We start from the raw sequence: 17,875 nt of genomic DNA, 5'->3' as shown, positions 1-17,875 counted from the left end.
GGGCACTGAGCTACACCAGAGGTCAGTCTCGAGAGACTGATTCCCTTATTAGACTATTTTGCGGCGTGGAAACTTCTGCCAAATGTGTCTCAATGGGTCCTGCATACTGTAGAGAGAGGCTACTGAATCCAATTCGGTTCTCCACCGCCTCGTTTTTGCGGGGTTCTTCCCACTCTGGTGGGCCCTGAGCAGGCTCTGGTAATGGAACAGGAAGTAAACACTTTCCTGAGTGTGGAGGGTTGCGTCCCATTTTAGATCTGCGTCATTTGAACCACTCAGTCATGCGACTGAAGTTCAAGATGCTCACGATCAAAGGTTGTGTCTCAGATCAGGTCCGAGGACTGGTTTGTCATGATCGATCTAAAAGACGCATATTTCCATGTCTCCATCCTTCCCCAGCACAGGAAGTTCCTGAGGTTTGCTTTCGGGGGCGACGCTTACCAATAATGGGTTCTTCCGTTCGGCCTGGCACTCTCACCCCGCACTTTCACGAAGATGCTGCTCTGGCTCCTCTGCGACTCCAGAGCATTCGCATACTGAATTATATCGACGATTGGTTGATATTAGCTTAATCGGAGCAGGCAGCGGTTCGGCATCGAGATGTTGTTCTCGCCCACATGAAAGTGCTGGGGTTAAGACTAAACGCAGAGAAAAGTGTGCTTTCTCCAGTACAGAGAGCCACTTATCTGGGTGTGGTGTGGGATTCAAACACGATGCAGGCACGTCTGTCTCCTGTTCGGATCGAGTCGTTCCTCACAGCAGTCACGAGAGTAAGAGAAGGCCAGTCACTCACTGTAAAGTAGTTCCAGAAACTGCTGGGTCTGATGGCAGCTGCATCCAATGTGATACCTTTTGGCCTGCTGTACATGAGACCTATACAGTGGTGGCTCAAGACCAAGGGGTTCTCCCCAAGGGGAAGCCCACTCCGCATGATCAAGGTCACGCGGCGGTGCCTACGTGCCGTGGAGGAGACCATGGCTCTTGTCCCAGGGCCCGGTGCTCGGAGATCCTTGTTACCGTGTAACGCTAGCCACGGACGCATCTCTCACCGGATGGGGAGCGGTCATGAATGGCCACTCAGCCCATGGTCTGTGGAGTGGCTGCCATCTCACGTGGCACATCAACTGCCTAGAGATGCTGGCCGTGTTTCCAGTATTGAAACACTTTCTTCAGGACCTGAGAGATCGCCATGTGTTGGTGCTCACCGACACCACAACGGTGGTCTCTTACATCAACAACCAGGGAGGACTGCGTTCGCGTCCCCTTTACAGGCTGGCGCACCAGATCCTTGTGTGGTCCCAGGGGAAACTCCTCTCACTGAGAGCAGTTTACATCCCTGGAGATTTCAATATGGGAGCAGACACCGAGGCCCGGGGAATGGAGGCTCCACCCCGATGTGGTGAAGCAGATATGGAGAGTGTTTGGCCAGGCTCAGGTGGATCTGTTTGCGACTCAGGAGACATCGCACTGTCCCCTCTGGTTCTCTGTGACTCATCCAGCTCCTTTCGGACTGGATGCCATGGTACAGACTTGGCCGAGGCGGCGTCTGTACGCCTTTCCCCCGGTCACTCTGCTCCTGGGAGTTCTGGAGAGAGTGCACCGGGACGGGGTCCGTCTGTTGCTAGTAACCCCATTCTGGCCGGGCCAAGTATGGTTCTCGGACCTGATTTCTCTTCTCGATGGCTCTCCATGGGAGATTCCCGTCAGGAGGGGTCTCCTCTCACAGGCGGGGGGCACCATCTTCCACCCCCGCCTGGAGTTGTGGAAGCTGTGGGTGTGGCCTCTGAGGGGGCACAACTCGTAGCTTCTGGTCTCTCAGCCGAGGTCGTTGAGACCATTCTCCAATCCAGAGCTCCCTCGACGAGGAAACTGTACGTCTTGAGGTGGAAACTTTTCACTTCTTGGTGCGGAGACCACCGGCTCAACCCAGGTCACTGCCCAGTGGGTACAGTGCTGGAGTTCCTGCAGGCCCGTTTCTCCGCAGGGTTGACCCACTCCACCTTGAAGGTCTACGTGGCGGCCATTGCGGCCTACCACGCACCTCTCGGTGGTCAGTCTGTGGGCAGACACCCCTTAGTTACACGTTTCCTCCGCGGTGCGCTGAGCCTGAGGCCTCCGGTACGATCTCGTGTCCCTCCGTGGGACCTGGCTGTGGTGGTAGAGGCTCTCTCTAAACCCCCTTTCGAGCCTATAGAGGGGATTTCTGATCGTCTTCTCACTATAAAGACTGCCTTTCTTCTGGCGATTTCCTCTCTTAAGAGAGTTGGGGATTTACAGGCCCTCTCTGTGGCCCCCTCTTATTTAGACTTTGCGCCCGTTCTGGCCAAAGCATTTCTCGAGCGGGTTATGTACCTAAAATTCCCTCCTCTACACCACGGCCAGTCGTACTCCAGGCTTTCTGTCCTCCTCCCTTTCGAGAGCTCGACCATCAGAGGCTTAACTGTATGTGTCCAGTGCGTGCACAGGACGCATACGTCCACAGAGCTGCCCTGTGGAGAAGGGCGGACCAATTGTTTGTGTGTTATGGTCCCCCAAAGAGGGGTCTTCCTGCTACTAAGCAGACCCTCAGTCGGTGGATCGTGGATGCCATCTGTCTAGCATATGAGTCCTCTGATCTCCCCTCGCCCTTGGGGGTCAAGGCTCACTCTACCAGAAGCGTGGCGGCCTCCAAGGCCTTTTTGGCAGTCCTCGATATGCAAGCCGCTCCGGGGTCTTCTGTTCTCTTGCCCTAGCTGTGCTCTTTCACTCTAGGCAGGGATTCATAAGTCTGGCGGCGTGGGCATACTCGTTCCCATAGCGTTTCGACGCTGCTCGAGTTGAAGGGGAACGTCTCTAGGTTACTCATGTAACCATGGTTCCCCGAGGGAACGAGATGCTGCGTCTAAGGGCAATACTTCCGGCATCCCTGTGAGCGCTTGCTTCATTTCTCAGAAGCTGCCGCTGTGTCCACCGTACGTGCTTTTAAGCTTCCGGGTCGCTACGGCACCCCGCCCGTGACGTCTCTCCCATCCATTGGACTGATTGCACACGTGATTCAGAGCGTGTCACGCTGGGGGCGTCCCCATAGTGTTTCGACAAAGCATCTCGTTCCCTCTGGGAACCATGGTTACATGCGTAACCTAGAGATGTTTTTTATAAATGTACTCTGTTGTTTAATCACATTTTGTTGGATACCAGCTGCTGTGATGAGAAACAGGTTTAACCAATTCCGATGCATTTTTCTTGTTTCTGTTTGAAAGCTCCTCACCAGATAACTACACTATAAAGACAGAGATATGGAGGTGAGAGCCTGCTAGATTTTACTGCAAAACAAAAGTAGATCAGGATTTGTATAAATTTTTCTCCTATTATTAACATGTGATTTTAATCATTTTCAATGGAACAGTCATAAATGGGTTTCATGGCAACATTATTAATATGAAAAGATTGTTTGACAGTAAGTTGTGCCTTAAATGATTAAAATAACATCACCAATCCTACTGCTGTCTGAAATTGACCTGAAATGCACAAGTGTATCACCAGTTTAATTGTACAGATGATTAAAAACAATCATGATTTTATTTTGTGTATTTCCTCATTCCACCGAAATTAATTTCTGGTTATGCCAGTGCCAGCACAATACACAACATGCTTCTGAATTGTTTTAGATCCAAGAATGACTGACATCAAGGGCAGCACACATGCATTGATTTTAACCCACATTCAGACCACAGACTGCACATATACACAATGGTTTACAATAACTACCCTTCAGATGGCTATGCTATAGATGTGCTGTGAATTCTGGATAGTGTGAGCAGTACTGTACTACAGACAATTTCAGCATTATTTTATCCAGGTTCATGCCTTGTGCTTGACACGTGTCATAATGCTTCCTTTTGACTAGCTTAAGGTTTTGGAGTATTAAGTAAGCATGCTTTGAGACAGTTAGGTTCCCATGTGCAAACTTCATGTTCTGTTTGCTACTACCAGTGGTGCTGCCGCCTAGTGTGTAAGAAGACATAGAGCTCATAATGAATATTAAATGGAAATATCACGATACATGATATGAGCGTCAAATTCATCTCAACAGTATTTTGTATCACAATATTCAAGACAGCGATATTCTGTCTTGAATATTGTATGGAATACCAGACAAAGAGAGATGGTGCATATTTATTAAGCTCAGTGCTGCTTCATAATTTGCATATACTCAGCAACAATAGCGTCTACACTGCTCACAGACTTTCTCTCTCATTGTGGTTTAAGCCATGCATGAAGCAAAAAGATTTTATTCGGTCACCTCATCCACACGCACAAGTGACTGGCTATGACTGACAGGAGAGACAGAGAATACAGCAGCCCTCTCACCCTGACTTTGCTCCCTTGTCTCCTAGCCTATGGCATGGTGTGGCTTCAAATTTGTGATATTCGGATGACAAGGCAAGTGTTTTTCTGTTGCGCCACTCAGAAGGCCAGCATGAAGTAAAACTGACTAATTTTGTCAACTGCAGGATTTGTGATTTTTATTGTAATAATGTGATGGTTTTCTTGTAATAACATGGGTTTTTTCTGGTTTTCTCATTATAATGAGATTTTCTTATTATAAGTGTGTGTTTTTTTTAATATTGAGATAATGCTGAAAGGCTTTGTTCCCCTTCAGGAACTCGAGCTGCGTCACGAAACGCTATGGGAACGCCCCCGCGTGACCGCGCTCTGAATCACGTGTCTAATCCGTCCAATGGATGGGCGAGACGTCACGGGCGGGGTGACATAGCGACCCGGAAGCATAAAAGCCCGATCGGCGAGCCCCGCGTTAGCTTCCTGTTTTCAGCAAGCGCTCTATGTTTATTGTCTGTCTTTTTTCCGTCTTTTTTGTGTTTTATCGGCGGCATGCCTAAGGCCAAAGATAAGACAAAGGGCGAGAGCGGGCAGCGCTTCAGGCTGTGTGTTCCTCCCTGTCCGCGATATATTAAGGGCGGGGATACACACAGTCTGTGCGTTGCCTGTTTGGGAGCGGATTGCGAGCGTTTACTGCTGCGCACTCTCCGCTCCCGCTGGGCTCTTTGAGGAGGGAGCCCTCACTAGCGTGCCTCGCGGTGCCGGCCCCGCTTTTGCCGAGGCAGAGCGGCGGTTGCGCTCGTGGGGCTCGCAGATGGACCTGGCAGAGGGAATGGAGACTGGCCCGTCCCTTTCTCCTTCCTCGCCCTCCAGGTCCACTGTCCCCTCCCCATGCTCTGCGGTTTCTTCCCCCCAGGGAGCGGACTCGGCGCTCCACCTATCGTCCTCCGAGGAGGTCGATGTGGAGAGCGTCGACCCTGAGCCACAGTCTCCTCAGTACGGGGAGCTGCTCGAGGTGGTTACGCGGGCAGTCGCCAAGCTTAACATTGACTGGCCCGCTGAGTCATGGCCCGAGCCTCAAGGCTCTAGACTGGATGAGCGTTTTCTACGCAGTAGGCCGCCACCTCCGCCCCGGAGCCTGCCCTTTTTTCCGGACCTCCACACTGAGGTGTCGAGATCCTGGAATAGGCCATTTTCAGCCCCACTTCTTCCCATTACGCTAATGTGGAGGGGCTGGACTACTCCGGTTACAGGGCGATGCCCAGGGTTGAACAGACGCTAGCCAGCTATCTGTCCCCTGCTGCTGCATCGTCCCTGAAGGCTCCGGCGTTGCCTACCAAGCCGCTGAGGACCACCTCAGCGCTGGTAGGCAAGGCGTACATGGCAGCAGGTCAGGCCGGTGCGTGTCTGCACACCATGGCGGTGTTACAGGCGTACCAGGCCGACCTGCTTAAAGAGCTGGATGAGCAGGGGGAGGGGACGTCTGAGGAGGTAGCTGAGCTCAGGCGGGCCACTGATCTGGCGGCGGAGAGACACCTCTGGCTGACCCTGTCCGATATGAAAGAGAAGGACAGGGTCGTGCTCATGGACGCCCCGCTTACTCCCTCGGGCCTGTTTGGCGACGCGGTAGACTCCGTCGTCGAGAGATACCAGCAGGCCCGTGCTCAGGCGGCGACGTTCCAGCGGTTCCTACCCCGTCGCTCTCTAGCTCGTGGAGCTGCTGGGCTGGGGCAGCCCCCTCCGTGTACGGCCCCCTCCTACAGGGAGGCCCAAAAACAGAGCGTCACCTCCCGTGCTCCCCCGAGGCGGGAGCAGGAGTCGCTACAACGCTCTGGGCCCGGCCCTTCGGGCACTAAGGCGGATCTGAGGACCGTCCTCATGTCTAAGAAGCCCTGACGGTTTTGGCCCAGGGCTTCCGAGGGCGGGCCCCTCTGGGGCAACACGGCGTACACCCCATCTCACGGTGCCCGGGTCCCCCCAGTGCCCTCAGGAGGTCGGTCTGCCAACCCTGCCACCTATGGTGCTTCAGGGCGCAGCGGTCTCCGGCGAGCGCCTCTCCCAGTTCTCGCCCGGCAACGTAGCGGGTCTGGGAGGCTCGCGGCCTCTTCTGAGGCCTTCGCGGCGGTTAGCTCATTTCCCCCATGTCGGTTCGCCGCCTCAGGGCACCCAGCTAACCGCTTCTATTACACCAGAGGTCAGTCTCGAGAGATTGATTCCCTTAGTGAGCTTTCTGGCAGCGTGGAAACTTCTGCCGAATGTGTCTCATTGGGTCCTGCGTACTGTAGAGAGAGGCTATCGAATTCAGTTCGGCTCGCCTCCGCCTCGTTTTTCTGGGGTTCTTCCCACTGTGGTGGGTCCCGAGCAGGCTCTGGTATTGGAGCAGGAAGTACACACTCTCCTGAGGAAGGAGGCCATCGAGGTGGTCCCTCCTCACGACAGAGAGTCCGGGTTCTTCAGCCGGTACTTCATTGTTCCCAAGAAGGGGGGAGGGCTGCGTCCCATTTTGGACTTGCGGCAAGTGAACCTCTCAGTCGCACGACTGAAGTTCAGGATGCTTACGGTCACTCAGGTCGTGTCTCAGATCAGGTCTGAGGACTGGTTCGTCACGATCGACCTAAAAGATGCGTATTTCCACATCTCCATCCTTCCCCCGCACAGGAAGTTCCTGAGGTTCGCTTTCGGGGGCGAAGCTTACCAGTATCGGGTTCTTCCCTTCGGCCTAGCACTCTCACCCCTCACCTTCACGAAGTGCGTGGATGCTGCCCTGGCTCCTATGCGACTACAGGGCATCCGCATACTGAATTATATCGACGACTGGTTGATTTTAGCTCATTCAGAGCAGATGGCGGCTCGGCATCGAGATGTCGTTCTCGCCCATATGAAGGAACTGGGGTTAAGACTAAACGCCGAGAAAAGCGTGCTTTCTCCAGATCAGAGAACCGCTTATCTAGGCGTCGTGTGGGATTCAACCACGATGCAGGCACGTTTGTCTCCTGCTCAGATCGAGTCGGTCCTCACATCGGTCGCGAGAGTGAAAGTAGGCCGGTCACTCACTGTAAAGCAGTTTCAGAGACTGCTGGGCCTATTGGCAGCTGCGTCCAACGTGATACCGTTTGGCCTGCTGCACATGAGACCCCTACAGTGGTGGCTCAAGACCAGGGGGTTTTTCTGAAACAGAGGAAACCTGCTCCGCATGATCAAGGTCACACGGCGATGCCGCCGTGCCTTAGCTGTGTGGAGAGAACCTGGGTTCTTGTCTCAGGGCCCGGTCCTGGGAGCTCCTAGTCGCCACGTAGTGCTAGCGACGGATGCGTCCCTCACCGGATGGGGAGCGGTCATGAGTGGCCGTCCTGCCCGTGGTCTGTGGAGCGGCCGCCATCTCACTTGGCACATCAACCGCCTGGAGATGCTGGCCGTGTTTCTACCTCTGAAACACTTTCTCCCAGACCTAAGAGGCCGCCACGTGTTGGTGCGCACTGACAACACGACGGTGGTCTCTTACATCAACCGCCAGGGAGGTCTGCGTTCGCGCCCCCTTTACAGGCTGGCGCTCCAGATCCTTGTGTGGTCCCAAGGGAACCTCCTCTCATTAAGTGGATCTGTTTGCGACGCAGGAGACGTCGCACTGTCCCCTTTGGTTCTCTCTGACTCATCCAGCTCCTCTTGGACTGGATGCCATGGTACAGCCGTGGCCATGGTACAGTCTGTATGCCTTTCCTCCGGTCGCTCTGCTCCCGGGAGTTCTGGAGAGAGTGCGCCGGGACGGAATTCGTCTACTGTTAGTAGCCCCGTTCTGGCCGGGCCGAGTATGGTTCTCGGACCTGATTTCCCTCCTAGACGGCTCCCCATGGGAGATTCCGATCAGGAGGGATCTCCTCTCACAGGCGGGGGGCCATCTTCACCCCCGCCCGGAGCTGTGGAAGCTGTGGGTGTGGCCTTTGAGGGGGCACAACTCCGCGCTTCCGGTCTCTCAACCGAGGTTGTGGAGACCATCCTCCAGTCCAGAGCTCCCTCTACGAGGAAACTGTACGCCCTGAAGTGGAAACTTTTCACCTCCTGGTGCGGAGACCGCCGGCTTGACCCTGTTCACTGCCCAGTGGGTACAGTGCTGGAGTTCTTGCAGGCCCGCCTCTCCGCGGGGCTGACCCACTCCACCCTGAAGGTGGACACCCCTGGGTGACACGTTTCCTCCGCAGTGCGCTGAGGATCAGACCTCCAGCTCGATCTCGGGTCCCCTCGTGGGACCTGGCCGTGGTTTTAGAGGCTCTCTGCAAACCCCCCTTCGAGCCCATAGAGGAGATTTTGGACCGTCTTCTGACGTTAAAAACTGCCTTTCTCTTGGCAATTTCCTCTCTTAGGAGAGTGGGGGATCTTCAGGCCCTCTCTGTGGCCCCTTCCTATTTAGACTTTGCGCCTGGTTTGGCCAAAGCATTCTTGTACCCCCGAGCGGGGTACGTACCGAAAGTCCCCTTCTCGGCACCACGGCCAATGATTGAGGACATAGTGTAGACTCAGGTGGACTGCATCATTAGTGGAACAATTTGCTCTATAAGCAAACTGCATTGGGTCAAAGAGGGGGTCAATAACAGACTTGAGAAGAGAAAGAACCAGCCATTCAAAACATTTCATGACAGCTGATGTTAAGGCCACAGGCCTATAGTCATTTAGGCAGGTTATACTGACCTTCTTTAGAATGGGGTTGAAAATCTCAGTGAAAACAAAGGTTAGCTGGCTCGCAGTGATCTAATGTGCCAGGTGGAATTCTATCTTGAAATTCCATCATGTTGTCACCCCAAGAGGCACACACTGTGTTTTGGTGGCTTTTGATGAGACTGTGAAATAGAAAATCTCCTACTTAAACGATTACAGGCCAGTTGCTTTGACATTTGTAATCACCCAGTGCTCTGAAAGACTAATTCTGCATCTTTCTGCACCGATTCTGCATTCAAAATCATGATTGATGCCCTTCTAGATCCTCTTCAGTTCTCATATAAAGCTAACAGGTCTGTAGACAATGCCATAAACTTTGCATTGCACTACATCCTGCAGCATCTGCACAGCTCTGACACCTATGCCCACATTTCATTTGCGGATTTTAGCTCTGCATAAAATAATATCATCCCTGACTTACTTTTTGATAAAGTGAGGCAGCTTAACATTTCTCCAAATGTCTGCAGCTGGATTATTGATTCTCTGTTTCCAATAGGAAACAGTACCCAGCACAGATCTCAGACCCACTCTACCTCAACACCGGTGCTCCACAAGGTTGCACACTTTCTCCCTTGCTCTACTCACTGTACACCAACTACTGTACTTCTGAGAGTGACTCCATCAAGCTCAGAAACACCAACACAATCACCAAGAAGGCCCTGCAACGCCTGCACTTTCTGCAACAGCTAAACAAATTTGTCACAGAAGCTACTGGCCCTCTTCTACAAATTTACATTAGAATCAATAGTCACATCCTCCATTTCTGTCTGGTTCAGGTTTGCAACTTCACATTCCAAATGCAAGCTACAGTGCATCATCAGACGTACAGAAATAAAAATGACTGGGCTTTCAGTTACCCACCCTCACTGACCTACACCCATGCAGGTTGAAGAACAGAGCAAATTCATGGATGACTCCACACATCCCAGCCAACTCCTTTTTCAGCGTTTCCCTTCAAAAAGAAAACCCAGAATAAGAGCCCTGAAATCCCGTACCAGTCCACACAGGTTCTTCCCACAGTCTACAATCTTTCTAAATAAAGATCCCTCCCACATCCTTCCCCTCTGACATTTAGCAAAACTCACTTTAATACACTTACGCCTTATGAGATGAGTCGAATGGAGCATTATATCTTACATGAACTTGTTCATGTGATTTTTCAATTGCATATCTGTGAAGTGATATTTAAACCTTTCTTTGCTATGTGTTCATTCCTCAGTGAAGTCATGCCTGTTTACCCCATCTAGATATTTACAAATTGATGTGTTAAACAACTTAGAACATGGCACCTATTGCATGAATCTACCAATTTTCAAGTGATCAAACATATTGGAACATGTGACTGACAGGTGTTTCTTGTTCCCCAGTTGTGCCCTGTTAGATTAAGTGTTTAAATAATTAATAGCTCTGAATGTCTACTCTTGGTTTGAGCCTTGGTTTGTGCCTGTGAAGACTGCATTTGTTATTAAAAAGGATAAACTAAGATGAAGACCAGAGAGCTCTAAATGGGAGAAAAGCAAGCCATTTTGGAGCCATTACACAAGCATTCGGCATAGCCAATACAACAATTTGGAATGTGCTGAAAAATAAAGAAACCACTGGTGTACCAAAAACCAGACATCAAACAGGTCAGCCAAGGAAAACAACAGCAGTTGATGGTATCACAATCCACTGTTCAAAGAAGACTTTGTCAGCAGAAATACAGAGGCCATACCACGAGGTGCAAACCACTCATCAGCAGTAAAAATCAGAAGGCCAGATTGGAATTCTCAAAGAAATACAGAGATGAGCCACAAAAGTTCTATAACCAAGATTAACCTATACCAAAGTGATGGAAAGGCCAAAGTGTGGAGAGGTGTCATGGCTTGGGCTTGCATGAATTCAGATGTCTAGAGAAATATTCTGTCTGCCTATTTACAAAGAAACGAATGATTGGGAGGAATGTCATTATGCTGCAAGGTGATGACCCCCAAATACACTGCCAACACAACAAAGGACTTCATCGGGGTTTCCTGAAGATTTTAGACTGTGGTACAAGCTTGGAAAAGCATCACAAAAGAAAAATGCAACAGTTTGATGATGTCAGTGCATCAACAGCAGTCAACAGTGTTACAATCAATCTACATATCACAGCCAGTGAATGAAACATTCCCAGTTGGTTGTAAGCATCTTAATTTGTTTATTTATTGATTAAAATTTTCATTTCATTTAATCCTTTAAAATTACAATGCAATTATATAAAGCAAAAAAGAAAAATACTTTTGTTTAATTATAAATTAACTTGGTTGTTGCAAAGGGATGTTTAATATGTGATGCCATATGCATTATTTGATTACTTTGGAAAGACCTTAACATGGTTCAAAAATTTCAGAAACTGTTCTCTTATTTCTTTGGTTCTTACTCCATAAATAATTGGATTAAAACAGCTTGGAAAAATCAAGTACATTGTACTCATGAAGACACGGCTGGAGGGAGAGAAGTTGTTTCTTATTCTGTATGACATAAATGCAATTAACGCAAAAGTCAGACTAACTGTCATGACAATTATATGAGTAATGCAGGTGTTAACAGCCTTTAAGCAGGTTTTTCCAGATCTCAGTAGAGAAGAAAATATTGCTATATATGATATTATAATGAAAATAAAATCAGCAGTCATTGTAAGAAAAACAACCAAAAGCCCTATTGCATTGTTAATGGAAATATCTCCACATGCTAGCTGAACCAATGCCATGTGTTCACAAAAACAATGATCTATTTCATTTGTTGCACAAAAAGTCAATTTTCCAGCCCATGAAACCATTGTGGTACTTAAGAACACATTTCTGATAACTGGAAAAATAATAAACTTTAGAAAATTGGTCATTCGCATGTAGTTGTGGTAATAAAGAGGTTTGCATATAGCAAAAAAACGATCCAGAGCCATCCACAGCAGTATAGTAGATTGAAATGTACCAGCACAATGAATGAAAAACATTTGCACCAAACAGCCCACTAGTGAAATTTCTTTCCAGTCAAATAAGAAACTTAGCAGCATATTTGGTATACAAAATATTGGCAAAGAAAGGTGCAATACTGCCATAAGGCCAATTAGTATACACATAGGAGAGTGAAGAACCCTCTGAGATATAATTAAATAAATGAGTGTAAGGTTTGAAATAGAAGATAATAAAAACATAAGAAAATAGGGAATGGATAGAATGGGCCGCCATTCTCCCAAATCATGAAAACCAGTAAGTGTAAATGTTGTGAATGAAATATTTTGTACAGGAGCCAACATTGTCTCAAGATTTCTAAGACATCAGATCTGCTACCTCATATGTAAAGTTATGAATAGTCTGGGGTGCATAAAAATTGTAGATATTTTTATGAAAAAAAAATGTAACAAGATTTAATGAAATTTCTGTCAAGATTTACAGTTCTATGAATTTTGTACCATATCATAAGTTCTATGAATCACCATTATCATAAAATATTCCAAATGATATAATTTCATTGCAGTATATTTGCCAAAACTACTACAGAAATAATAATGTTGCTCCCAATAATATATTCAATTAGAATAATCTCATGCTCATTACACAATACGTTTTGCAAGATAATCCAGTTGTCTAAGGAAACAAAAACACCTCTTTACATTGTTCATCTATTAAGGCTTTCTAGCTAACAGTTCACTGAATCATTTTCAGAGGGAAAAAAACTAAAATGAAAAACACAGGCAAAAAGGATATTTCAATCTTAAACTGTGCAAAGGCAACCAAATAATCTGGCATATATTACTTTTTGTAACATTGATGCATAGATGTGCCTTGTCTTATAATTGGTTAACACATGTCCTGTTTTGCTTCTGGACACTCCAAAAACTTATTAGTCTTGGTCTCTATATACTATTCTTGTGGTCCCATGTGGGTCTATCCTTTCTTTAGAATCTTGTGAGGAAACATGATGGATGAGCCCTGCTGATCCACACGTACCCTCCCATTCAGACACATACTGCATTTCATCATCACATCTGTACTCTGTTCCCTCTCAAACGAAGATTACCAGAAGATTATGTAGGTAATAAGAAATTATTTAAGTTTGAAATAAAATTAAAGTCGCACAATTTTCAGAGTGTCTCCACTTTTCAAGTGCCAAATTTACCTATAGTAGTTCACAGTTTACATTCTACTGAGGATAATTGACCCAAAAATTCAGTTGGTCCATAATTTTCTTCTAATAATGTCTTTACACCTATCTGGATGCTTTATCAGCAGTGGTGTGACGTGCTACAATCAGTCTATGAAATCAGCTGTGGAGAGCTAAAAAAAAAACATTTCACAAAGGCCAGAAATATTAATGGTGAGTTGGCCAGGTCATGTGGCATCACTACTGTACATAGTTCCCCAAGGCCTGAAATACTGATCATGAGTTAGCCAGTCAATATGGCATCACTAAGGGCACTTTCACACACAAAATTAAATGAACCAAATAAGCAAAAAAAGCATGTATGGATGAAAGTGTACTCATAAAACTGTTTCATTCATTGGTCAGAAATATAGCAATGGAATAAGGCAAACAAACTATTGCCAAATTTCACACACAAATCACCAAAGCATGGTGAACATGGAGCCAGCAGTAAAAATCATCATATCACCTAATTATGGAAATAGAAAATGAGGTGAACAGGTTATTGTTAGCGCCTCAAAAATTTAACTACTGGAACAAAATCTCATCAATCTTCAAACAGACATACTGGAATCATTATTGAATGATACCTTACTAGTAATACAGCAAGCAAATAATCATGATTGTAAGGTTGTAAATTCTGAAAAAATAGAGGTGAAAGATGATTTATTTTACAAGAAACTGAGACATTATTAAAATCAGCTCTTATACCCAATGGCTAAATATCTTAATAATGACAACCCATGAATCCCAGCAATTATCTAATGTCTGTAATTCTTTAACTGAGACTCCATTTTGACCTATTGTGTCTGTTACTGGCTCATCATCTCACCTTCATTGAAACTCTTGGGTCAGTCCATCTCAAGAGGTCCAATAAATGTACAAGAATGTGCAAAACGTTTATATGTGTACATTTACCTTGTAATGAGTACTAGAGATAAATTTTGTTCAAGGAACAAAGACCATCCTGAGCTGAGATATTGAGGTTTCTGTAAACAGCTGTATAACCAAAATTTGTTGTGTTCCATGACACAAAGATGGCCATTGTTGTTAAACCAAGTGAAATAAAAAAAACTGGTGGTTTTGCAATGCCAATACATAGAGGTGATCAGTCAGACATGGCTGACAAAATGCAAGAGTTTGGTGCCTAAAAATTCAACAACAGTTATCCAGTTAATCCAGGAACTGCTGGATTTTACACACAGGACACAACACTTGTTTGCAAAGTAGGGAGGCATTTGAAAAATGGCACTGCTTATGAGGAAACAAGTAAGTGCTGGAAAGAAATTACTGATGCTATAGAATATTTTAACCACAAAATGTTAACCACAAAATATGTACTCATATTTAATAATGTTTAATCCTCCATGTTATAGATGTATGGAACGAATACAGTGCAAAATGTATCATTGTACCCAGTATCTCAGTAAAAGCCTTGCCGACTAGAACTGTGTGCATGGGACAGGGACTGAGTGCATGAGACACTCAGGCCCAAAAGTGACCTATAGAACCTTACATATGCATGTGTAAGGTGTTACCTGCATAAAGTGGGAAAACAGGAACAAGCTGTAAATTTAAGTGAGTAAGGCTTCCTTAAACAATAAGTTAAGCATATGGGGTAATATGAAAGCAGGATACACATGTATGGGAATATTGTGTCTTGTTAAAAACAGGATGTGGAAGTTTTTTCATGTAAATGTATATAAGAATAACCTCTGATGAGTTGAGTAGCATTTTCTCTGCAGATAACTGCTCGGCTTGATTCTTGAAAGAATAAAGTCTACTGGCCTCATCACCCCTGCTCTCCGGAGTGATCTCTGCACCTTTGGTTAATCGTCATTATTTTCTACAACAATACCATGCCATTTTACCTGGTCAGGGATATAATAACAACCATCAAAACAATCAAAATGATGGTTTTAAGTAACTTCTAAAAATAGTTCATACTTGTTAGAACACAAATGTTTTTCTAATGCCAAAATTACACATATGTACAGAGAATGCTGGGAGAAGTGTATTAAAAACCAGAACGATGAAACAACTAATAAAAATGTAAACCCAGTTAATTAATTCTGTATTTAAGCCTATTTAAATACTCCCTGGCCTGTAACTCACCTTTCCATTTATTGCATTTCTAAATACTGAAGATATTGTTAGATGTGATGTACAATTTTTTTATATTTTTAAATATGCTAGATTGATTTTTGAAATTCTTTTTTGAAATAATTGTTTGTATTTTGTTGGGAAGTGCTCTTTATTAAAATTATTTTGAAAAGGTACTTTGGCCTAAGTGGTCTCTGATATACTTTTCCATTGAGGTCATGTTTCCTTGTAGATATCCTATATTTCCATCAATAGAAAAATTAGTTTGGTTGCTCTGTTCAGTAATTTTGCAATATAATCTTAAAAACCAACATGAAAAGTAATTTGTACAAGATTGTGGATCATGTTATGAATGTATGGTGATGCATATAATTTGAAGCCTTTCTCCATCTTGCTAGAAGCGGCTTTGCAAGTATTGCAATAAATCCGATGAACGTCATTGACATTCAACTTCTAGAGCTCTTGCAAATACTTCAATTATGACTGTAGTGAATGAACTGGAAATGTTAAATTTCTTGTTATGAATGTATTTTTTCTTAGGTTAAACATTTAAAACTTTGTGTGCTGTTGAGTGTCCTCAGGGAGTCCTCTATGAAGATGACTTCAGTGGTTTCCATGGCTGTGGGAAGCTTTGGGAGAGGGATCAAACAACAGGCTTTTGAGAGTCAGTCTATTATGTTTAGAATGATGGTGTTATCTTGTGAAATGGGAAGGTCAGTAATGAAGTCAGCCGAGATACCTGACCAGGGTCTTCAGGGAATAAACTGAAGACGTTCAAGGAGGTCTGTATTACTTCCCAAAAAATGTAGTGCAAGTAGAGTAAAAGTAGCTGTCCTAAATACTACTCAAAGTACGAGTAAACAGTAGCCCTTTTAAAAGTACTCAAGAGTAATGAGTAGCGAGTATTATGCTGTGAATGTTATTCCACATTATACCCTGCAAATTAAAAGTGTAGCTTACAGTGTCACTCTTTTATGGATGTTTCTCAGTTAAAAAATATATATACATATATATATATATATATATATATATATATAAAAATAAATATATATATATACATATATATATATATATATATATATATATATATATATATATATATATATAATTTATTTATTTATTTATTTCTCCAACAGTTTTATTTTTGACTGCTAGCACTGAAAATCCAGGCATGTAATAGTTGTTAAAGCAACCAATAATCAGGTAACATTTATGACAACTATTCTGTAGAGGTCTTCTTGCAGATTAATAAAGTTTGCAAAGCATTGTACATTAACAATTTAACATAAAAAGATGAGCCTGTAGCACAAATTAGAAAATTACACTGAAGTGAATATAACATGCATTAACTGACAAGTCTCTGAACATGAACGCAGGCTTGCAGCGATTTTAGCGTAGGGGTCAACAACAAGCCTATATTTTGAATTTGTTGCTCAGTTTTACAATGAGCTGATTCTCAAAATTTGTACTGTCCAGCCTTGCTCGTTTAGGTGTAAACAGCTGCCCAGCACAACTAAAAAGGCGCTCACATGCTGCAGAGGCAGGCAAGGGTGTGTTCAGTTTGAGGCTTAGCTTTTTCACCAAAGGAAACGAGTGAAGCAGTCCCATCTCTTCTGAGGCACAAGCCAAGTATCCATCCAATTCAGATGCAGTTGCGGATGGAACAGTCTTAATGGAAGAAAAGAAGTCATCCTCATCAGAGGCATCATGTTGTGATTCGTTTTGCTGGGTGCCCTTAATGGCATCAAGATAATGCAGGATGTAATCCATACATACAATACACACAAACATTAATAATAATTGTGGATAATACTGATAGACAAATTATGGCATGTTTACTAGTGTGTTATGGACCAACTATTGGGGTTGTCATGGATAGTTTAGAAATTAAATAAAACCGTTCACTTGCTACATAAGCCCTGCTGCATTTACTACCCTATAACCCCTCAATACCCTTGTCTTTTCTAACACAGTTTCACAGTCTGACTGTGCTACAGTAGGCAAGTAAATAAATATTGAACCAATAGCTTAACTCCACACAAACCCATACACAGTAGTGGAACAAGCGTGGGATAAGCAAAATGTACCCATGACTCCTGACAGTAAAAAACAAAATGCTGCATGTTCTCACTCTTTAACAGAAATTGGCATAATATCCATTTTATCAGATAATCTGTATTCATGTACAAAATATTAGGAACATCTTACCTGCTTTTATGATGTGGGCCTTGTCTGTCCATGACGTTTTGAATTTTGGAAGAAGAATTGCAGCACCGATGAGTTCCGGATCTTCCATAAACTCCCCAAAGCGCTTTTGTAGACCCTGCTGCAGAGCATGAATAAGGGGAAGACATACCTTGACTGCAGCCTCCATCTTTTTGAGCTTGGAATCAGACTGAAGGATGTTCAAGGCCATGGATACAGGCCTCATCACAATGCAGTATTCAGAGAGGTAAGAAACTTCAGCAGGATTTAGCCTATTAAAAAAAAAAAATGTCAAAATCAAAACACACAAACACCTTAAGTACTCCATTTTCATTTTCAATGCTGCACATACATTCCGAAGGGATGCTTCTCC

At 45.1% G+C, this 17,875-nt stretch overlaps 1 protein-coding gene across 1 annotated transcript; it reads right to left on the bottom strand.

The window, feature by feature from the left end:
- Positions 1-11,362: 11,362 nt before the first annotated feature.
- LOC113539380 (olfactory receptor 52K1-like) lies at positions 11,363-12,310 on the bottom strand. The gene has a single exon (XM_026935112.1). The coding sequence runs from the start codon at positions 12,305-12,307 to the stop codon at positions 11,363-11,365; it is 945 nt and encodes a 314-aa protein (XP_026790913.1). The 5' UTR covers positions 12,308-12,310.
- Between the last annotated feature and the right edge of the window lie 5,565 nt (positions 12,311-17,875).

The sequence above is a fragment of the Pangasianodon hypophthalmus genome, chromosome 14 (assembly GCF_027358585.1).
Source record: "Pangasianodon hypophthalmus isolate fPanHyp1 chromosome 14, fPanHyp1.pri, whole genome shotgun sequence".
Taxonomy (NCBI): Eukaryota; Metazoa; Chordata; class Actinopteri; order Siluriformes; family Pangasiidae; genus Pangasianodon; species Pangasianodon hypophthalmus.
This window is presented reverse-complemented; position numbering and strand designations above follow the sequence as displayed.